This window comes from Mchenga conophoros, linkage group LG5 (genome assembly GCF_057382185.1).
Source record: "Mchenga conophoros isolate Kocher_MC1m ecotype Shallow Benthic linkage group LG5, M_conophoros_male_GT1.1, whole genome shotgun sequence".
Taxonomy (NCBI): Eukaryota; Metazoa; Chordata; class Actinopteri; order Cichliformes; family Cichlidae; genus Mchenga; species Mchenga conophoros.
This window is the reverse complement of record NC_140530.1, coordinates 1,646,376-1,668,696: the sequence shown is the minus strand read 5'-3', so window position 1 is coordinate 1,668,696 and position 22,321 is coordinate 1,646,376. Positions and strand designations below refer to the sequence as shown.

The following is a 22,321-nucleotide window of genomic DNA, read 5'->3' as shown; positions in this document are numbered from 1 at the left end:
TCACGGGGGTGGGCGTGGAAAGGATGGCTGATGGCTACGCCTCTCTCAGCAGGTTAATGCAACACGTGGTCCAGGACCGCTTTGAGGTGCTGAATCTCCACATTCCCCATCTCACAGTGCAAACAAGTCCTCACAAGTGTCGGGTCTTAAAGAATCTGTTGCTAACATCTTGGTTCCCAGTACCACAGCACCTTCAGGGGTCAGCAAAGGGCTAACTAACAACATTATGCCTAATTGGTGTAAATGGAGGCAAGGACATTAACATCATGTATGCATGTATGTTAAATATGATCTCTGTTCCACAGGCCTGTCAAGGTAGCAGTAATTAGACCGTTAAAAAGTCCTCTGTTTACCGTGTTAGCTAATTAGAGGCCAATCTTTCTTGTATCCCAAAAAGTCTTGAAACAGCTGATCATCTGCAGGTTTCAGAAACTATCACAGTTATGATCTTCTTTGGGCTTTGAGAGCAGACACATGTCTGCTAGACCTCAGTGCAGCGCTCAGTTACCCATAATACTTTGTATAGAGTAATGTGCTGTAGGTGTTACAGGTACTGTGCTGCAGTGGTTTGTATCATATCTATCTAATAGACTCCAGTTTGTGCATGTAAATGGAGAGTCCTCTTCACACACTGAGGTTGATTATGGAGTTCCACAGGGTTCAGTGCTAGGACCACTTCTGTTTACATTATACATGCTTCCCTTAGGCAGCATCTTTATTTATAACGCACTTTACATCCAACAATGTTGGCCAAAGTACTACAAATATAAAACAAAGAGAAAACAGTTTAAATTACATATAAAATATCTTAAAATTAAATAAATATATATAATTAATAAAAAACATATTAAGAGAGATCAACAGGTCCTGCTGTGCTGCAAATAGATATGTTTTAAGACGTGATTTAAAAACAGATAAGGAAGGTCCTGTCTAACATGTAAAGGCAACTCATTCCACAGTTTTGGTGCTGCCACAGCAAACGCCCGACTCCCTCTGAGCTTATGATTAGTCCTGGGCACGCTCAGGAGGAGCTGGTCAGCTAACCTGAGGGGCCCGAGGCCAGGCATGTCCAAAGTCCAGCCTGCGGGCCAAATGCGGCCCGTGTTCAAATTTCCACTGGCCGCAGCCTCTGTCACTGATTTTTTTTCTTAGAAGGGTGGACAATGAAATGAACATGAGTGAGCCTCCAGAGCCTTACGGGCCAAACGAGAAGCAGATTTGTTTGCTGCTGCTTGTTCCGCCGTAGATGACATGAAGCTACCGTGGAATAAAGTCACTGGGGTTATTATGGATGGTGCACCTGCTGTGGCTGGGGAGAGAAATGGACCCTAGTCTGTAACAAAGTCAGCAAACAAGGAGGTAAAGCTACAAAACTCCACTGTATTATTCACCTACAAGGACTCTGCTAAACATTTGAAATACGACCATGTTCTGAAAAAGGCAATAAAGGCTATTAATGATATTCGCTCCAAAGCCCTGTGCCACCGCCAGTGTCAACAGTTTGTACTCAACATCCAGGCTGAGTACAGGGATGTTGTGTATCACAATGACCTGAGATGGCTCAGTCGGGGGTCGGCACTGCACTGAAGCGCCTTGAGGCGACTTTTGTTGTGATTTGGCGCTATATAAATAAAATTGAATTGAATTGCAGCGCTTCTACTCTCTTAGGGAGGAAATCAGACAACTCTTATAATAACACAACATGTGAACACGCTGAACAGGAGCCTTCAGGGGTAAAATGCACTGGTAAGACAACTGTATTCACACATCAAAGCCTTTGGGACCAAACTGCTACTTTTCTAAAGACATCTGTCACAAATGCAGCCCAATACCACACATTTCCCATCGCTACAGGAAATAATGACTAGTTTCCTACAGACCAATGTTAGTGCGCAATGAGGTGATGCAGCAGACTTCTCTGGCTGAGAAGGTTCAACAGCACTTTTGGGATTTTGCAGCTATTGAAAAAATCATGCCTTTTTCCTCTCCCTCTTCCATAGACCCTGATGATGCTCCTGACCATTTGCAGCCGGAGCTCATTGAGCTGCAGTGTGACACCGAGTATCGCCGTCAGCACCAACAGCTTTTACCGCCAGCTAGATAAAGGCGTGTTCCAAGAGATTCGAACATTTGCTAAGAAAATACTGAGCTTGTTTGGCTCACATACTTGTGCGAGAAGACATTCCCCGTCATGAACATGAACAAGAAGCGTGAGGACGAGATTAAGCGACTCACTTGCGTGACATTTTGCGCATCAGAACCACTGTTTCTGAGCCAGCCCTGGGCCATTTACAAGGGTTAGGGTTACATTTTATTTCAATTTCATATTTTTGAAATTGAAATAAAAAACATCCATTTTTGTTTTTGAGATCTGATTCAAAATCCAATAACATAAAGTAGTTTTTTTCATTTTTGATAGTCAATTTAAAAACCTAAAGAACGAGCGATGTACGGATTTATATGGCCCAGTGTTTGTACTTTTGAATAAGTTAACTCTTAATGTTATTTTCCTGTTCACATGTTTTGAATTTAGATGTTTAATTTTTCTTCATTTTGTGTTTTTCAAATACATTATTTTGGTCAAATTTATTAATTCATGATAAAAAAATTCATAATAAAATTTGTGTGAAAAATTAACATGATAAAGTTACGGAGCCCCGCAGGGGACATGGGGAAAAAAATTAAGACGGACTTTTGTGAGATCTCACAAAAGTTGAATTCCAACAATGGCGGCAGCTACTTAGTTGTGATATTACTCTTTCTGGGTCACAAAATACACTTTTAAGATATTTTGAGGCGTGAATGTAGTTGTGTAAACGTCAGATACCTGCTCGGTTTACAAGACATCACATATTTGCAAAAGTGCTCCGACGTTTTCGGAGATCTGACACCCGCCATCTCGAAGCTAACGGGAGGTCGAGACCTACTACAGCCGGGAGGAACACCGCTTTCCCGGCACATCGTGCCTCGACCTCCCGGTCGGCTTGGAGCTGGCGGCCTCCGAAGAATGCGGCTAAAACTTTTGCGAGATCCCGAGTTTGTTTTGCGAGATCTCGCAGAAGTCCGTCTTAATTTGTTTTCTCCCATGTCCCCTGCAGGGTCCGTATAAAGTCGTTCATTTGCATTTAATGTTAATGGTTCAAAATATTTCGGGCTGAATGGTCGGCCCACACACATGCTCAACTTCCCAAATCTGGTCCTCTTTGCAAAAAGTTTGGACCCTGCCTTAGGCAGCATCATTAGAAGACATAGCATACATTTACACTGCTATGCAGATGACACCCAGCTCTATCTGTCCATGAAGCCAGATAACACACACCAATGAGTTAAACTGCAGGAATGTCTTAAAGACATAAAGACCTGGATGGCCGCTAACTTTCTGCTTCTTAATTCAGATCAAACTGAGGTTATTGTACTCGGCCCTGAAAAGCTTAGAAATATGGTATCTAAGCAGATTCTTCCTCTGGGTGGCATTACCTTGTCCTTCAGTGCGGAAAATGCAAATACACAAAAAAAATCTAAAATTATAAAGATATTGTCTCAGAGTAATAGTGAAAAACTAGTTTGTGCATTTATTGGATGTAGCTTGGACTGCAGTAATTTGATATTAGGCGATCCTAAAAATGTCCCGTTTCCTTTATTTGTTCCAACATGCTGCAGCCAGAGTACTGGCAGGTACTCGAGACAGTCTGCCTGTTGATCCAGACTCAAATTCTGCTCCTCATACACAATCTTAATCTAAAAGACTTCATAGTACTATGGTACTGATAGATGTCAGACTTTTAAGATGATCAAGTATGTAGTTAAGGCTGGATCAGGTGACCCTGAATCTGCTGTGTCTTCACTCACTCTTTGCATTTAATCATTTAAGCCCTGGCCACCTTCCACGTGTCCCCTCACTCCCTACCAGGCGTGACGGCTGCCCCCTCCTCAGCCCGGTTCTGTCAGAGGGTCATTGTTGGGGTTTCCCTCTATTACAGCAGTCTTTAATAACAAAGCAGCTTGAGGCAGCTGTGGGGATAAATGTGTTAATGCAGTCACATCATCTAGTTTCTAATTGTAAAACGTGCACCACTGACTTCAGCCCAACATGAGAGCACATTTCCAAAGTGATAAAGAAGTGACAGAAACCAAGTGAAAATGACATTTTTAATCAATTTTTATAAACCAACATTTCATTTAGCAGCATAACCAGATGGTCGTGAGGTATTTCTAAATCCATACGCTCTGAACTTCCTCCCACCCTCCTTCACTCACCCAGACCTACACACCCAGCTGCAATCCACACTACATCGACACTGCACATACAAACAAGCGGTCACATCCACACCCGAGCGTACGCTCCACAGACAGAAGGCACACACAGACACACACAGTCCTGTTGGCTCAGTCCTGGACTGAGCAGAGCTGGCTCCCTCATCGTGGCTTGTAAGGCAGGCACACTTAATGGTGCAGTTTTGGCTGTAGGACAGAAGAAAATTAGTCAAATTATTACTTTTGTTTAGACAGCTGCTCTTTGCATTCACTTCATAATAAACAAAGATCCATGTTTCACACAGAGCCAGTTTAAGACCGCTCCTCGGAGCGTGGCGGGAATTTCTGTCCACCGCTGCTGGGCGTCACTGATCGTCATGGAAACAGCTCTCGGTTGAGTAATAGTCATTTTTAATACCTTGCAGCAGACCTGTGTTAGTCTAGTCCAAGACTACGTCGCTGACAACAGAGACTCTGAGGAGTATGACCTGACTTATCTATGGCACTTTGTAATTACCCAGAGGGCAGCAGCTGCACCTTCAACACGTCAGCAGTACACTGCTGCGTCTATGCAGAAACATGATTCCTCTACATGCACTGTGAGGCACTGAGCTGGTTGCACGGTACAAACTGTCTGACTGGCAGCATCCTTTCAGCTGTGCAGAGGCAGTCTCATCAGCTACACCAGTGAACACAGGTGACGAGCTGCGAGGTAGCTGCACAGGCAGAGGCCGCCCTCACTAACGCAGCCATACAAGCAGAAACACAACAGAAACCACTCCGTTCTCAAAAGAGCTTCAAGGGTTACTCCTAGTCGCCTTTGCAGGGGCCAAGTGTGGACTGGAACTGCTCAGTACACCCATTTCCCCTCGTCCAAACCTACCTTCTGTGTGCCCAGTTTCTTCTCCACACCCCCAGAAAGCGTCCCGCTTTTATTGTCTTTCCAGGGGTAGAAGTTTGAGCGTGGAGACGAAGTGGCAGAGCTGGAAGAAGAGGAGGAAGTCAGGCAGTGGGCTGAAGGCTTAGAGGAGGGAGCGTTATCCTCCGTACGACCAGCTTTGCGTTTCTTCACCGTTCCCATCTGGTGCTCAAAGACCCTCCCGCTGCCCTGCCCGTGCAGCCCTGAGTCTCCCACGCAAGCACGGCTGTGGGAATTGGCGGTGGGAGAAGGGTCCCCCAGAGGAGGGTGTGTCCGTCTGTAAGTCCAAATAGCCTTTGTGCTCGGCGACTGGGCGTCTGTGGGGGAAGGCTGGGGGTGGGGTTTGCTGCTGGGGGAGAGCGTGCCATTGGTCTGTGCGTGCGCTTTGGAAGATAAAGACGACGTGTTGGAAGGCGGGCGGCCCCTGTCCTGGAGGACGATGCAGTTCCTGTCGGGACCCGAGTGCTCTCCTTCCTGGGATGGGACTTTGCGCTTGCGGAGAACAGCGGCTGTAGCGACTTGCTCTCGCAGCTTCAGCATTTGCTTGCTGGGACGTCCGACTGGATTCTTGGGTCGTCCGTGACTACCGGCGATGCTGCTGCTGCTATTGCTCCCGTAGTTCTCCAACTGCGTGGATGTCGGGGGCCTCCCCGGCCCTCGACTGGAAGATGATGAGGATGACGCCGTTTTGAGGGAGGAGCTAATATGACTTCCTGTGCGAACCTTAGAATGTGATGAAGAGGAGGACATGATGGTGGGAGACACGGATGTGATGGTCTTGGCTGGAGGAGGAGGAGACTGAAGGTCTGCAGCTTGAGGTATTTTCCTGGACAGAGGGAAAAAAAGAACAGATGAGCCCACCTGCAGTGTCTGACAGCACAGCCATGTTTACAGTGGCCACACCCCCGCCTCACCCTGCCACGGGGAACATAAAGCCCAGACAGCACTGTGAGGTCATCTTCTGAGGGGGCGTTGAACCAAACAACCCAGGGTGCACCTCTGTGCCAGCCTTGTTTGTGCTGCTGTAACATGTAAGCCCTGAGTGTCTGTTCCTGCACTGCCCAGCATGTCAGCAGACACGTTGTTAGCAGGAAACTGCTGCCATACGACAGCTCCTCAGGACCTGCTCAGGCTCAGACCGAGCATCTGATGGAGGAAGAACGTTACACGTGGCATCGTGAGCATGTCACACTGCTGCTCTGTCTGTCCGGCTCTGCCTGAACGAGTCCCACTGATGTGACGTTATGGACCGAGTGGTTTTAATGCCACAGCCTACCTGTATTGTTGCCGACTGCATCCATCGCTTTATCAACACACTGCATCCATTTTCTAATGGAAGCTTCCAGCAGGACAGTGTCTCACACATTTCCTGTGTCAGGAACAAAAGGAGCTACACTGTTTGATAATGTTTGGGCTTTTTACAGTGAACCAAAGCAGCTCCAACTCTTTTCCATGCTGCTGTTCACGGCTGACAGTGTCAGGGCATGCTCCCACATCAGCACTGACTGACAACCAAACCTGTCGTGCTGAACTAGGCTACAGTCAGCATCTCCATGTGTGTCACAGTCAGGGTGAACTGCTCTGTCTAAAGCACAGAATATAATGTCAGAGACATTCACACCCGTGGCCTGCTGCAGATCGTCCTGTGGGGCTCTGGCAGTGCTCAGAGTTCCCACACAGAGGAGCAGACACCAGTCTTGATGTGGGTTAAGCACCTCCTGCAGCATCTGTCCATCTCCTGGAGACTCCTGCATGCTGTTGAGGCTGTGCAGGGAAGGCAGCAAACCAGCTGAAAAGCACACAGCTGGAGCACTACCTGTGCAGCCTGTGCAGGGTGCAGTCAGGGTGCTCCCAGTACTGACACTGACCCCGGTGTCCGTGGGTCGCTCCATTGTTGCACCACAGCTGCTGACAGTAACTCTGAGTAGTAAACACACATATATTCACATGAAGCTCAGGGACGTCTTACTTCCAAAGATGGGCGCTGATGTGCTGTTCCAGCATGCTGCTGAAGGCAGACCTCAGGTGGTGTAGTCTCCTGTCAAACGTGTAGATGCCCTGACCCAACACACGGCTTCCGAACGAGCACACCTTTAAAAACAAGAACACACCTTTAAACACCGAGCACAGAGGCTGTGCAGATATGCTGCTGTCTGAGTTTACATTCAACACAACTGTTTGTTTTGGAACTTCACAAAATCCTTTGAGTTGCTTTTCACACGTCTACTTTTGTATTTGTATCTATTCCAGCACCGTTTGCAGTCAGTCTCTCAGAGAAGTGCCTGGAAGAGCCTGTGGCACCACTGCAACCATGCTGCTTTATCCACACACACACACACACACACACACACACACACACACACACACACACACACACACACGCACACACAAGAAACACACAGGTCTCATTATCACAGCCTGTGTCTCCTGTGTGTGCGTCTGCTGTGTGTGTGCGTCTGCTGTGTGTGTGCGTCCCCCGTGTGTGCGTCTGCTGTGCGTCCCCCGTGTGTGCGTCTGCTGTGCGTCCCCCATGTGTGCGTCTGCTGTGTGTGCGTCTGCTGTGTGTCTCCCGTGTGTGCGTCTGCTGTGTGCGCGTCTGCTGTGTGTGCGTCTCCCGTGTGTGCGTCTGCTGTGTGTGCGTCTGCTGTGTGTGCGTCTGCTGTGTGTCTCCCGTGTGTGTGTCTGCTGTGTGTCCCCCGTGTGTGTGTCTGCTGTGTGTCTCCTGTGTGTGCGTCTGCTGTGTGTGCGTCTGCTGTGTGTGGGTCTCCCGTGTGTGCGTCTGCTGTGTGTGGGTCTCCCGTGTGTGCGTCTCCCGTGTGTGCGTCCCCCGTGTGTGCGTCCCCCGTGTGTGCGTCTGCTGTGTGTCTCCTGTGTGTGCGTCTGCTGTGTGTGCGTCTGCTGTGTGTCTCCTGTGTGTGCGTCTGCTGTGTGTGCGTCTGCTGTGCGTCCCCCGTGTGTGCGTCTGCTGTGCGTCCCCCGTGTGTGTCTGCTGTGTGTGCGCGTCTGCTGTGTGTGCGTCTGCTGTGTGTCTCCCGTGTGTGCGTCTGCTGTGTGTCTCCCGTGTGTGCGTCTGCTGTGTGTCTCCCGTGTGTGCGTCTGCTGTGTGCGCGTCTCCCGTGTGTGCGTCTGCTGTGCGTCCCCCGTGTGTGCGTCCCCCGTGTGTGCGTCCCCCGTGTGTGCGTCTCCTGTGCGTCCCCCGTGTGTGCGTCCCCCGTGTGTGTGTCTGCTGTGTGTCTCCTGTGTGTGCGTCTGCTGTGTGTGCGTCTGCTGTGTGTCTCCCGTGTGTGTGTCTGCTGTGTGTGTGTCTGCTGTGTGTCTCCTGTGTGTGCGTCTGCTGTGTGTGCGTCTGCTGTGCGTCCCCCGTGTGTGTGTCTGCTGTGTGTCTGCTGTGTGTGCGTCTGCTGTGTGTGCGTCTGCTGTGTGTGCGTCTGCTGTGAGTCTCCTGTGTGTGCGTCTGCTGTGTGTGCGTCTGCCGTGTGTCTGCTGTGTGTGCGTCTGCCGTGTGTCTCCCGTGTGTGCGTCTGCTGTGTGCGCGTCTCCCGTGTGTGCGTCTGCTGTGCGTCCCCCGTGTGTGTGTCTGCTGTGTGTCTCCTGTGTGTGCGTCTGCTGTGTGTGCGTCTGCTGTGTGTCTCCCGTGTGTGCGTCTGCCGTGTGTGGGTCTCCCGTGTGTGCGTCTGCCGTGTGTGCGTCTGCCGTGTGTGGGTCTCCCGTGTGTGCGTCTCCCGTGTGTGCGTCTCCCGTGTGTGCGTCTCCCGTGTGTGCGTCTGCTGTGCGTCCCCCGTGTGTGCGTCCCCCGTGTGTGTGTCCCCCGTGTGTGCGTCCCCCGTGTGTGTGTCTGCTGTGTGTGTGTGTGTGTCTGCTGTGTGTCTCCTGTGTGTGCGTCTGCTGTGTGTCTCCTGTGTGTGCGTCTGCTGTGTGTGTCTGCTGTGTGTGTGTCTGCTGTGTGTGTCTGCTGTGTGTGTGTCTGCTGTGTGTCTCCTGTGTGTGTGTCTGCTGTGTGTCTCCTGTGTGTGTGTGTCTGCTGTGTGTGTGTGTCTGCTGTGTGTCTCCTGTGTGTGTGTGTCTGCTGTGTGTGTGTGTCTGCTGTGTGTGTCTCTGCTGTGTGTGTCTCCTGTGTGTGTCTCTGCTGTGTGTGTCTCCTGTGTGTGTGTCTCCCGTGTGTGTGTCTCCTGTGTGTGTGTCTCCCGTGTGTGCGTCTGCTGTGTGTCTCCCGTGTGTGCGTCTCCCGTGTGTGTGTCTCCCATGTGTGCGTCTCCCGTGTGTGTGTCTCCCATGTGTGCGTCTCCCGTGTGTGCGTCTCCCGTGTGTGCGTCTCCCGTGTGTGTGTCTCCCGTGTGTGCGTCTCCCATGTGTGTGTCTCCCGTGTGTGTGTCTGCTGTGTGTGTGTCTGCCGTGTGTGTGTCTCCCGTGTGTGTGTCTGCTGTGTGTGTGTCTCCCGTGTGTGCGTCTGCTGTGTGTGTGTCTGCCGTGTGTGTGTCTGCCGTGTGTGTGTCTGCCGTGTGTCTCCTGTGTGTGCGTCTGCTGTGTGTGTGTCTGCTGTGTGTCTCCTGTGTGTGCGTCTGCTGTGTGTGTGTCTGCTGTGTGTCTCCTGTGTGTGCGTCTGCTGTGTGTGTGTCTCCCGTGTGTGTGTCTGCTGTGTGTCTCCCGTGTGTGCGTCTCCCGTGTGTGTGTCTCCCGTGTGTGCGTCTCCTGTGTGTGCGTCTCCTGTGTGTGCGTCTGCTGTGTGTGCGTCTGCTGTGTGTGCGTCTGCTGTGTGTCTCCTGTGTGTGTGTCTGCTGTGTGTGTGTGTCTCCCGTGTGTGTGTCTGCTGTGTGTGTGTCTGCTGTGTGTGTGTCTCCCGTGTGTGTGTCTCCTGTGTGTCTCCTGTGTGTGCGTCTGCTGTGTGTGTGTCTCCTGTGTGTCTCCTGTGTGTGCGTCTGCTGTGTGTGCGTCTGCTGTGTGTCTCCTGTGTGTGTGTCTGCTGTGTGTGTGTGTCTCCCGTGTGTGTGTCTGCTGTGTGTGTGTCTGCTGTGTGTGTGTCTCCCGTGTGTGTGTCTGCTGTGTGTCTCCTGTGTGTGTGTCTGCTGTGTGTCTCCTGTGTGTGCGTCTGCTGTGTGTGTGTCTCCCATGTGTGTGTCTCCCGTGTGTGTGTCTGCTGTGTGTGTGTCTCCCATGTGTGTGTCTCCCGTGTGTGCGTCTGCTGTGTGTGCGTCTGCTGTGTGTGCGTCTGCTGTGTGTGTGTCTCCCATGTGTGTGTGTCTGCTGTGTGTCTCCTGTGTGTGCGTCTGCTGTGTGTGTGTCTCCCATGTGTGTGTCTCCCATGTGTGTGTCTCCCATGTGTGTGTCTGCTGTGTGTGTCTCCTGTGTGTGCGTCTGCTGTGTGTGTGTCTCCCGTGTGTGCGTCTGCTGTGTGTGTGTCTCCCGTGTGTGTGTCTGCTGTGTGTCTCCTGTGTGTGCGTCTGCTGTGTGTGTGTCTGCCGTGTGTGTGTCTGCTGTGTGTGTGTCTGCCGTGTGTGTGTCTGCCGTGTGTGTGTCTCCCATGTGTGCGTCTCCCGTGTGTGTGTCTGCTGTGTGTCTCCCGTGTGTGCGTCTCCCGTGTGTGTGTCTGCTGTGTGTCTCCCGTGTGTGCGTCTCCCGTGTGTGTCTGCTGTGCGTCTGCTGTGTGTGTGTCTGCTGTGTGTGCGTCTCCCGTGTGTGTGTCTGCTGTGTGTGCGTCTCCCGTGTGTGTGTCTGCTGTGCGTCTGCTGTGTGTGTGTCTGCTGTGTGTGTGTCTCCTGTGTGTGTGTCTGCTGTGTGTGTGTCTGCTGTGTGTGTGTCTCCCGTGTGTGTGTCTGCTGTGTGTCTCCTGTGTGTGTGTCTGCTGTGTGTGTGTCTCCCGTGTGTGTGTCTCCTGTGTGTCTCCTGTGTGTGCGTCTGCTGTGTGTGTGTCTCCTGTGTGTCTCCTGTGTGTGCGTCTGCTGTGTGTGCGTCTGCTGTGTGTCTCCTGTGTGTGTGTCTGCTGTGTGTGTGTGTCTCCCGTGTGTGTGTCTGCTGTGTGTGTGTCTGCTGTGTGTGTGTCTCCCGTGTGTGTGTCTGCTGTGTGTCTCCTGTGTGTGTGTCTGCTGTGTGTCTCCTGTGTGTGCGTCTGCTGTGTGTGTGTCTCCCATGTGTGTGTCTCCCGTGTGTGTGTCTGCTGTGTGTGTGTCTCCCATGTGTGTGTCTCCCGTGTGTGCGTCTGCTGTGTGTGCGTCTGCTGTGTGTGCGTCTGCTGTGTGTGTGTCTCCCATGTGTGTGTGTCTGCTGTGTGTCTCCTGTGTGTGCGTCTGCTGTGTGTGTGTCTCCCATGTGTGTGTCTCCCATGTGTGTGTCTCCCATGTGTGTGTCTGCTGTGTGTGTCTCCTGTGTGTGCGTCTGCTGTGTGTGTGTCTCCCGTGTGTGCGTCTGCTGTGTGTGTGTCTCCCGTGTGTGTGTCTGCTGTGTGTCTCCTGTGTGTGCGTCTGCTGTGTGTGTGTCTGCCGTGTGTGTGTCTGCTGTGTGTGTGTCTGCCGTGTGTGTGTCTGCCGTGTGTGTGTCTCCCATGTGTGCGTCTCCCGTGTGTGTGTCTGCTGTGTGTCTCCCGTGTGTGCGTCTCCCGTGTGTGTGTCTGCTGTGTGTCTCCCGTGTGTGCGTCTCCCGTGTGTGTCTGCTGTGCGTCTGCTGTGTGTGTGTCTGCTGTGTGTGCGTCTCCCGTGTGTGTGTCTGCTGTGTGTGCGTCTCCCGTGTGTGTGTCTGCTGTGCGTCTGCTGTGTGTGTGTCTGCTGTGTGTGTGTCTCCTGTGTGTGTGTCTGCTGTGTGTGTGTCTGCTGTGTGTGTGTCTCCCGTGTGTGTGTCTGCTGTGTGTCTCCTGTGTGTGCGTCTGCTGTGTGTGTGTCTCCCGTGTGCGCGTCTCCCGTGTGCGCGTCTGCTGTGTGCGCGTCTCCTGTGCGTCTCCTGTGTGCGCGTCTCCTGTGTGTGCGCGTCTCCTGTGTGTGCGTCTGCTGTGTGTGCGTCTGCTGTGTGCGCATCTCCTGTGCGTCTGCTGTGTGTGCGTCTCCTGTGTGTGCGTCTCCTGTGTGTGCGTCTGCTGTGTGCGCGTCTCCTGTGTGTGCGTCTCCTGTGTGTGCGCGCGTCTCCTGTGTGTGCGTCTGCTGTGTGCGCGTCTGCTGTGTGCGCGTCTCCTGTGTGTGCGCGTCTCCTGTGTGTGCGTCTCCTGTGTGCGCGTCTCCTGTGTGTGCGCGTCTCCTGTGTGTGCGCGTCTCCTGTGTGTGCGTCTGCTGTGTGCGCGTCTCCTGTGTGTGCGTCTGCTGTGTGTGCGTCTCCTGTGTGTGCGTCTCCTGTGCATCTCCCCTGTGTCCTTGGGGACATGAGGACACAGCATGGGCGTCCTCCTGTCCCTGTGTAACGTCTCAGCCTGTGGTGATCAGAGGCTGGGCTCTGTGGCTGCTGAGCCCCAGTAAGTCTCACCGCCGCTGGTCTGGGATGCGCAGCCGAAGATGGAAACTCAGCTCGCTCGTCGTTTCCTTCGGCCTCGCTTTCATCGCTCGAGATTCGTCCGTGGACCAGAGGCGAGGGGACTCTGGGATTACCCTCATCCGACCGCTGGCTCTCCTCCTCTGGGGCACTCTCTACCACAGCCGTAGGCCAACTAGAACACACACAGGACCATCCAGATCCAGTTACACCCTCAGCAGCACCACATCAGCTCCTTCCCTACACTTGATGCACACGCTGTACTGAGCCGCGAACTGGTGGACTCATCTGAGAAGCCTTTAAACTTGCTCTGTTTGGGGATTATGTAACAGAACGAACACCTGGGTGTTAGTTTAGCAGACCATCAGTCCAGCACGTCTATGTTACAGCAGCAGCTGTTAGCTGCTTGATAAAACAGTTGCCCAGCAGCTGACTACACATGAATCCTGCAAGCCAAACCATGTTTGAGCCACTATAATCAGTAAAAAGATGGTTATTTATCTCTAGAAGAGTCCTAACTTCTTCTATAAGCATCCTTAGCTTCAGCATTCTTCACAACCTGAAGGCAGGGAGGGTGACCAAAGGTCTCCTGCAGTGTGGAGTACCAGCTTGCTCCCTGGGGGCCTCTGGGCTGAGGGACTGTCCCGTCGAGGAGCCTCCCTCCAGGGCTGGGCTCCCTTTCTCTCGAACCCTGGTCTTGAGTTCTGCCACTAGCTGGTCAAAGTTCTTGCTGCGGCCCACCACCTTCCTCCTCTGGTGGATGGAGTGAATCTGAGGGAAGGACAGATCAGATTGTGTGTTTGCTGTGGATCTGAGCAGGCCTGTGTGATGGGACTGACTGGATACTGTGGAGTTTCAGAATCGATTCTTTCAACAACAGGACAGTATAACAGTGCTTTTGAAAGATGACATCATCCCCCACCTATAGAGTCCACATTAAACTCCTCCCACAGTCGAGGACATTGTCATCTGAACACAGCACAAGTTGTCCCCCATTAATGAAGCGCCCGTACGAACCCCCCAGTGTTCCCAGCAGAAGCACCATTTCTCCCACAGAGCTGTTTTGGTGTACACATGTTTACTTCCTGTATGTGCAGTGGATCAACACTAAAGACTTGACAGCGTTTCACACACAGCTCAGAAGAATAACTGCAGTCGGTCACCTCTCTCATCAACAAGCTGCACGTCTGGCCTGCGATGGTCGACCGCTCTCCTGAAGGGCGCAGTTCTGACACGTCTCCATGCGTGATCAGTGGGATTCAGATTAGCGTGTCGTCTTCACACAAACAGAGGCGTGTCGGGGTCCTGCTGGTCCCGTGACCTCTGACCCAGCTGTCTCACACTGACCCTACACTGGTAGTCTTCAGATCTCATGATGCGTCGCACACCGTCAGGCCAGAGGCAGCAACGGTGTCTGACTGTAGCTACTGTGTCGTCTCCTTGGTAGGCCTCGCTCTGTTCTCTGATGGTCTCGTCGTGCACTGTGGTAAACGCCAAGGCGGCTTTTTCCTGTCCCAGCAGTGGGCGGTCCTGGCTCTCCTGCCTTTCGTTTCCTTCACATGTCGATGGACAGCTTGGAGTTGTTCCTGCACTGCAGTCTTTTATCAGCTGTTGTCTTCAGTGCAGGGAGCTCAGCCACAGCGTGTTGTGAACCTCCCTCCAGTGTGACTGACGTATGGCCACCACCTGTTTCAGGATGCTCCGTGGCAGGTTGGAGCCGTGTGTGAATCACTGTCAGAGCGTGTTGTGTTGATGCACTGCCCGTTCCAATCCTGCATTGTTACTCTATACTGCGACGTTTCAGCCACACCTATGGTGACGTGTAAGGAGCACAGGAGATGTTTCTGGAAATATTATGAAGAATAGGCTTTATTGGTGCTTCCAGAGCTCAACACGAGATGGAAAGACACCGAGTTTGGGACAGACTGGACCTCACACCAGTTTGAAAGTGGGAGAGCTGTGGTGAAGACCACGATGGGATTCTGTCACATATTTGATATCACATTGTTGAGGAGATCGATCCAGTGGAAAACAAAAAGGACTCACGGCTGTGCAGGACAACTTCAATGACAGAATGACATGTGACACACAGGTTTACACAAACGTTCAGTGATAACAGCATGATGAGTGTGCGTGAGGGCTGAACATGGCGGACAGGCTCGAAGCCCACACGCTGCCCTGTCACTGGGTCACAGCCTGACAGCACGCCTCACCCTGTACTTACCCACACTGAAGCACTAACATGGGACAGCACGCGTGTGTGTGTGTGTGTGTGTGTGTGTGTGTGTTGCTTACATTGCATGTCAGGAGGCGGGTGCACACTTTCTTCCTGTCGGGGTCAAGGACGCCGCAGTGTTTGTCCAAGTCGCACTTCCTCTCTGAGGACACACAGAAGCCACGTGAGCCACAGTGTGACAGCACAAGCTCACGTCTGTTGTCCACACGTGTGGACACACGGTTTCATTCTATTTGAAAGCAAACGGCCGGCTGCAGACGGCCGCAGCTGCGCTCTCTGCACTCGGCAGGCTGATCCTTCATGATGCATCACAGCGCGTCACGCTGTGTGTCAGCAGACGCCGGCTGCAGACTCAAACAGAACAAAGACATCGCACAGACACATGAACGCAGCGTTCCAGAATAGCTCGGAGTGACGCTCGGCTTGTTTTAACAGTGCCGCCATCTTGGATTGCTACCTCGGGTCACATTGGTTGGCTCGGACTTTCCGAGTGGGAAACAAAAACCTTTAAAACTTGGCATCGACTTCCGACTTATTCGGGAACGCACCACACTTCTACTGACATCTACTTTCTCTATTGCCTGCACGTCTGAACTTGTACTCACTGGAAGCCACTTTGTTGTAGGGTCTGGGGATGCGGTGGCGTGTGGCAGCGGAGGTTTGAGTGGAATCCTTTCTCACTGTGGGGTGCCTGTCACTGGGTGAAGATCTACCAGGCGGAGTAGCTCCGTGTGGCCAAGGGGGATCTCTGAGAGACGGAGGTGGGGAGCTCATGGGAGGCTCGAGAGGTGGTGGCTGCTTGAATACCGAAGAGTCAAAGTGACTGCCGTGGGACTTCTCCAGTGGGGAGTGTCTTGGTGACGAGAGAAGAAGTTCACAGTTTGTCATCGTAGCCAATGAAAAACAACCATGTGTGAATAAGAGGGCTCTAATGTTTCAGTCCTGCGCTCTACATTAGCTGTGCTCGCTCAGATCACGTGTTCGTCTCTCTAACACAGCTCTGTGCTGATTGGTCGCAAACACAAGGTTTGGATAGAAAGGTGTGTGAGGCTTTTGTACTGAGCTGTGATTAATAACTTTAACATGATAATCCACCACGCTCCACCAAGTATGTCAGGAACTGAAGAAGATGCCCACTTTCATGCCGGCTTCTCTCCAAACACCAATCCTTTCCTACCAGCTGGAACGATGACACGGGTGCTGCCACGAGCAGGTTACGCGTAGCACACATCAGGACACGCCAAAGGGCTTCAACTCACCAAAACTCGAAAATAAAAAAGTCAAATGTGTATTTGAGAGAAAACTCGAGTGGCGATGAGCTGAGACAGATTCTACCACAGACAAGTCCCACCTCATTTCTGGGTGCAACCCTGTCTGTGGTCCCCAGACTCCAGCAAGCACAGAGTTCAAAAACAGCCAACAGCCTTTCATCCCCAAGAAAAGGTTTAGCTTATGACAGGTGTTATTCTACAGTCAGCATCCATGGAGGATCTATGGTGCTAGCTTCCATCTAGACATGATGCACCAGAACATACGGTTCTGCTGTTACCTGATCAAAGATTATGACTATGGCTCACTGGAGCTTCAGCTAGCTACAGAGCTAGGGTAATAATGCAAACACATTAGCACAGTGACAAAGAGCATCAGGTTTAAAGGTTAGTCATTAATGTGCTGCTGTGTGGTTTGGATGACTCGCTACAAAGAGAGGCCAACACTCGCTGTTTGTCATTTCAATTAGATATAAGAACACATTACAACATTTGTACAGAGGATTTAGACGAACAAAATCATTGCACGTCCAATCCAAGCTAGCCACTACACTCTGAACAGCTGACATCATCTATTATTGCTTTAATCAAGCTCGGACATTTTGACTGGACTGTGTTCTTACCGCACTCCGTCCTTGGAAGTTTTCGAGTATCTGTACTGTGGTGGTGTGACGGGTGAAGGTGGAGCCGCCCGGAGCTGCCCGACTCCCTGGTTTCGACCCTCCCACGAAGCAGCGTTGGTCCCATGAGGAGGAGAGGGGCCGTGATGGCTTCTCTGTTGGGGTTGCGGTGCCGGGGTGGGAGAGCGTAAGCGGGCGTACAGCTTGGCCACAGGCCCGTGTCTCCGCTCGCAGTGCTTTTCAAAGGCCTGTGGCTTCACGACCTGCCCGCAATGGCTGCAAACCACCAGGTAGAAGTCGTCATGGCCAGGGTAGAGGCCAAAGATGGACATGTCTTGAAGAAGAGTGGAGAACACAGAAAGACGTACTCTCACTTAGAGGAACCTACGGTTTCAAACATCCTAAATCTGCACGTGCTTCTTGCGACTGACATGCTCGTAGCCTGCTGTGCTGCTGGATCTGCTTCTACTGTGTAGCCTGTTCCATGGAGAAGCTGTAAGTCGGGGCTTACTTACCCGACTAAGTATTTGCAGACTCAGTTGAATGTGATGACATTTTCAGGCTTTGTTTCACTCACTAACAAGGTATGGGTGTGCGATATATCGAATATACTCAACGTATCGCGGGTTTTTCCACGTGCAATGGTTAAAGTGGCTTTATGGGAACCATTGAGTACAGGTTGCCATGGAAATATTAAGCTGTCTGCATGTAACCCATGCTGCAGATGCATGTCGTTCGGATTTCACGAGGAGGATGTCGAACAAAATGCAGTCTTTGCAAAACATGCCGTGAAACTATCGCTGCAAAATGTAGCAGCAGCACAAATGTATCCACCAGCTGAAAAGGTGTTTGAACGTCTGCACGTGAACGTCTGCACGTGAACGTCTGCACGTGAACGTCTGCACGTGAACGTCTGCACGTGAACGTCTGCCCGCACACCGAACAGTAAACCAGCTGTGACTCTCGTTTCTGTCATTTAAGGTCGGCAGTTTTCACGCGTCATAGGCACAAAGAGCACCTTGTGGTGCTGTTAGCATCTTTCACTTGGTGCGAGATCCTAAATACTTCTAAACTACTAAAGCTGAGTGCTCCCTCTCGCTGACGCGTGCTCTGAATGTGCACAGTATCATGGTGCACACATGCTGCACACTGTGGGGAGCAGGTATCCTCTCACATCATCTCCAAAAACAGGCCGAGCGTGTTTATTGAAATGATGTGATGAGCTCTGTATCTCTGTGCTCACCAACACATCTCCTCTTTCCCAGCTTGTGTTTGTCAGTGAAAGAGTCCCGTGTGTCTACTGAAGGCATCATGAGTGGAGCCGTGTCTTAGAGAAAACAGCATGAGCGCATTAGCAGAATTATAAGTCGGTAAAGACTTTTTAGCGGCTGATAGCCATCCACTTCTTCCCCTGCTCACAAATAAACTCCCCGGTTTCTGGGTCAAACAGTATGTATGTATGTGCAAGTCAACATCCCGCCCCAGCAGCAGGCGTGCAGGTATACAGGATGATCACACGACAGTGCTCAGCCAGGCTCACGTAAATCCACCCGACTGGGGACCAGAATGCATCCGCTGCCCTGACCAGTGACGGGCCAGTCAGCCTCCTGGTGGTCTTAATAAGAAGCTGGCTGTTTTCATGCATCTGCAGCACAGCCACACGCCAACACGTCGGTATGTGGAAGCCAATAACTGTGAGTAAAAGTTTGGACGTGCACACTTTATAGAAGCTAACGCTATCCAGCCCTCGATCGAAGCAGTTAGACAATGATGGAGGAGTCAGATCAGCCTGTCGTCGGTCAACATGTCCAGTCGCCCAACCTTAGCGTGCACTTTGTTACAAACACAAACCTTTATGAGAAATTCACTGACATAAAAATCGGATTGTAAATGATGGCATCAACTGGTGAGGCTCCCCTGATGTGCACCATGAGCAGGAGCTTGGTGCTAACTGGAACCACAGGCCGGAAACGCTGCAAAGCTTAGAACGACGAAGCTGGCGTGCACGTGCCAAACACTCACGCTCCTCTACGTGCCAAACACGCTCCAACACACCGTCGTCACAGACGCGTGTTACAATGCACAGCATTACAAAGCATGTGGCTTGTGTAGTGTTATAAGCTGTTAATATAACTACAAAAGAAAAATAGAAATTTAAGCCTATTTCCAACAAAAGCTGTGTTCACGATAAGCGACCTGAAACTCAGCGTGAGCTCTGTGAAGACTCTTCATTGTTAAACTTTGACGAAACATTCTGAGTCTGGCCAAAGTTTTTTAACCAAACCTGCACAGCAGATTCAAACTAAGAACAGTGGGGGCCGTGTGATCCTCACACGCACTGTCAGGTACCCCCGAGTTGTGGTGTCATGTTCTCATAAACAGCATCCAGCATGTGTATGTGCAAAGGTGTGTTTGTTAGAAAAGCTGAGATCCATAAGTATGAGGCATGTTTCCAACCTGCACACTTACCCTCTTTACTGAGTGACATTGCCTCTGCAGCCTTTTTGCCATTCTTATTGCAGTCATCCACATCAGGCCCTGAAACACATGTTCAAGACAGCCACTGTCAGCTGTGATGTTGGTATCACCATTAGTAATGCTCATCTTACATCACACATAGCCCATATTAATAAGCTGTGTTATTGACTCAGATCTCGTTTCTTCAGGAAGTACTCGTAGTCCAAGTATACGATCAGCAGGCAGTAGCTAATGGCACTGGGTGGTGGGGAGACTATCTGACAGTTAATGGGCAGAGCAGCACTGGAGAAACGCCAAACAGTGACTCTAAGCTAGCAAGAACACTGTGGGCAGAAGCCACATATATGAGGAATCGTGTGGCGAGTCCACGAGTATCATTGTTTAGGAAGCGAAGTGGGAACGACACGCAAAATGTTTCCTTCTATCACAGGATGGGCCAGCGGTGCAGAAGCGTCAGACTCCTCCTCCGTCACCGGCTCTGAATCCGGCTGCTGCTAGCGTTAGCATGCTGATGCTAACTACCTCGTCGCCACCGGCTAGTCGGGCTCGCATGGTAGCTTGTATGCTCGCTTTCCACGGCCAGCCGTCCACACTAGCCTCCTTCCGCTCTGATGTCAGCCAGCCCTGCCGGTTTTCTCCACACGAATGGTCTCCCCTAAACGCTGCAGACTGTTTTATGACCACACAGGTGGAAATCATGCTACAATGACTGTGTCCTTACAATTATAATTTTTGTAACCTAGTGAAGACCAACATGTTACCCACCCAGCACTAGGACCCGGTAGGGTCTTTGTTTGGGTAACATGTTTAGCTCCGTCCTGCGTTTCCGCGAAAATAAACACTGCTGCTTCCGTTAAATGGCTCCGTACCGATCAGTGTTTGTGTCAGGGTGTTTCCTTACCATCCGCCGGCGTCATGCCCGCCCAATCGGCCCAGGCAGTCCAGCTTTGACCCACGAAATCATCGAGGCTAGGAACCCGCCGATCCAGAGCAGCCATTACTTTTACTGCGCGTTCACGAACCGCCATCATCACTGCGCGGCAAGCAGCTTACGTCATCTCGCGTTCTCGACAGGAAAGGAACTTCCTGCGTGCGCGTGCTGGGGACACCCACACAAACAGAAGGCTTGGCTCTAAGAGCTGTCCCACTTTTGTACCGTGGAAATGACAGAATGTTATCAACACAGCACACGCGTGGACGTAGTATGGTTGAATGCGCAGATCCGCTGCCGCCTGTCTTTACACCTTGTCGCGTGTGGTGAGGCACATGATCAATAGTTGGTCCACGACCCTGTTAAGGGACAGAGGCCACCCACTTTGTCCCCTCTGCATAGACTGGTACTCCTCTATCATGTACCAGACAGCCTGGTTAGAGTGCCACAGCTGCACACCTGCACAGGTACATTATCCTCTGAGCTTCCGCCATTCATCCTTCTTCCACCTGCTCCTGTCTGACACTTACCTCCACCAGACTATTTGATCTTCTCCTCCATTTCACTTCCTGTCCACACCATGATGGAACAGTTGGAACTTTGCTTGCTCTCCTGCATATATCTGCCTTCTTTCCTTCTGTCTCCATCATATCAGCCAGCTCTCTCCCTGTAACAGTCCCTCACTGCCACACGCCTGCCTTTCCTTCTCTCTTGTTGCCTCTTCTTTTGTCTTCATGTAAGAGTAGCACATTTGTACCGGCACCCTGCTGCCCACCAGCACCTGAGGCGATCATTGTTAACCAATCTAAAGCCCAGCACAAACAGCAGGACCTAGTTCGGCGTTCTGTATCGTACACTCACACGGGATAATGTTTGCCAGGAGGTGGCACAGATCAGTGAAAGGATGTGGTCTTGGTGAGGAGAAGAAGAGAATGAGTCCAGGCAGCGTTTCCAGTAATCCACATGAAAAGGGAGCATTGGAGGGTGAGCAGGCAGGCGAGTGCGGAGTTAAGCAGCGTCCTGTGGAGGCGGCTGAGTATGACAGGCACTCCTATAACCAGCAAAGGCACACACAGGAACCTGGAAGGGAATTTTACCAAAGGAGCAGCCTGGTTAGTTAGTTAGCTTTTAACACGCTGATCTTTCCTATTGGAAGTCAAACTGTGTAGTCAGGTGAGCGCAGTAGTCCACTCCAGCGTTGTCCATTGGAGACAGCGAGCCAAGGTAAAGCCACACCTTGCAGCTGATGTCTGTGAACGTGTTATTCATGTGTCCATTACTTGCAGACTGGACTGCTGCAGTTCTCTGTACTTTGGTTTGGACCAGGCCTCTCTTCATGATCTCCAGTTGGTCCAAATGCAGCTGCTCGCCTGCTGACGGGCACTAAGGAGCCTGTAACCCCAGCGCTGGCCTCCCTGTTCCTGTCTAATTTAACATCCTACTTTTTGGTTCTAAGTCAGTTAACAGCGAGCTTCTACCTGTCTGAGTTGTGTATTTATGCTCCAGAAACAACTATAAGCTAACGTTAACGAATCCACAGACTAAAGTGTGGTGGTGACCAATGTTCCCTCTAATGTTTCATGTGTCTGAACACACAAACTCCCTGAGCGGCCCTTGGACCAGGGTGAGCGACAGCAGACGTGGTCACTGTGGTCACGCCAGCATCCAAGTTACATGTTTATTAAAATAACAAATTACAGCGTTTACATTTATGTTAGACTACTTTTAATTAACTGCTTTATCCCACTTACAATGAAAACAAAAATCTTGTTCATGACCTGTGCAGCATGTTAACACTGTTGGAAGGAAAAATAACTTCAACTGCAATTTTGAAAAGACAACTTTGTTTTTTTCTGTTATAAAGCTCTGACTGTATTATGAGTCTGACTCTGTGGGAGAGGGTCTGTAACTCTGTCTGCAAATACAGGATATAAAGACCAATGTTGGGCAATTAATTATATAGTTACTTCTTCAAAAAAGTAACTGAGTTTTGCAAACAAAGTTCTGTCTGTCCTGCTCACATCTCCAAAGGTCGTACCAGGGGCGATTTTAGCCCATTTTTGGGGGTGCTTCAGTGATTCCCCAAAATGAATCAAAGCACCCCCAAAGATTTCTTACTTCTTTTTTTTTTTTTTTTTACAATATTTGCTGTTTGTGTGACACACTACT

General features: G+C 51.0%; 1 protein-coding gene across 2 annotated transcripts; it reads right to left on the bottom strand.

The window, feature by feature from the left end:
• Nucleotides 1-4,318: 4,318 nt before the first annotated feature.
• On the bottom strand, nucleotides 4,319-20,394 carry atxn7l2a (ataxin 7-like 2a). Of its 2 annotated transcripts, XM_085272812.1 has the most exons (10): nucleotides 20,123-20,279; nucleotides 19,213-19,281; nucleotides 16,747-17,077; nucleotides 15,461-15,708; nucleotides 14,915-14,997; nucleotides 13,179-13,390; nucleotides 12,614-12,794; nucleotides 7,143-7,264; nucleotides 5,138-5,999; nucleotides 4,324-4,461 (listed from the first exon to the last, which is right to left on the bottom strand). In XM_085272812.1, the coding sequence occupies exons 1-10, from the start codon at nucleotides 20,250-20,252 to the stop codon at nucleotides 4,444-4,446; spliced, it is 2,256 nt and encodes a 751-aa protein (XP_085128938.1). In that variant the 5' UTR covers nucleotides 20,253-20,279; the 3' UTR covers nucleotides 4,324-4,443. The 2 variants fall into 2 exon arrangements, with proteins under 2 accessions (XP_085128939.1, XP_085128938.1); XM_085272813.1 differs by having other exon boundaries at nucleotides 4,319-5,999; nucleotides 20,123-20,394.
• Nucleotides 20,395-22,321: the final 1,927 nt, after the last annotated feature.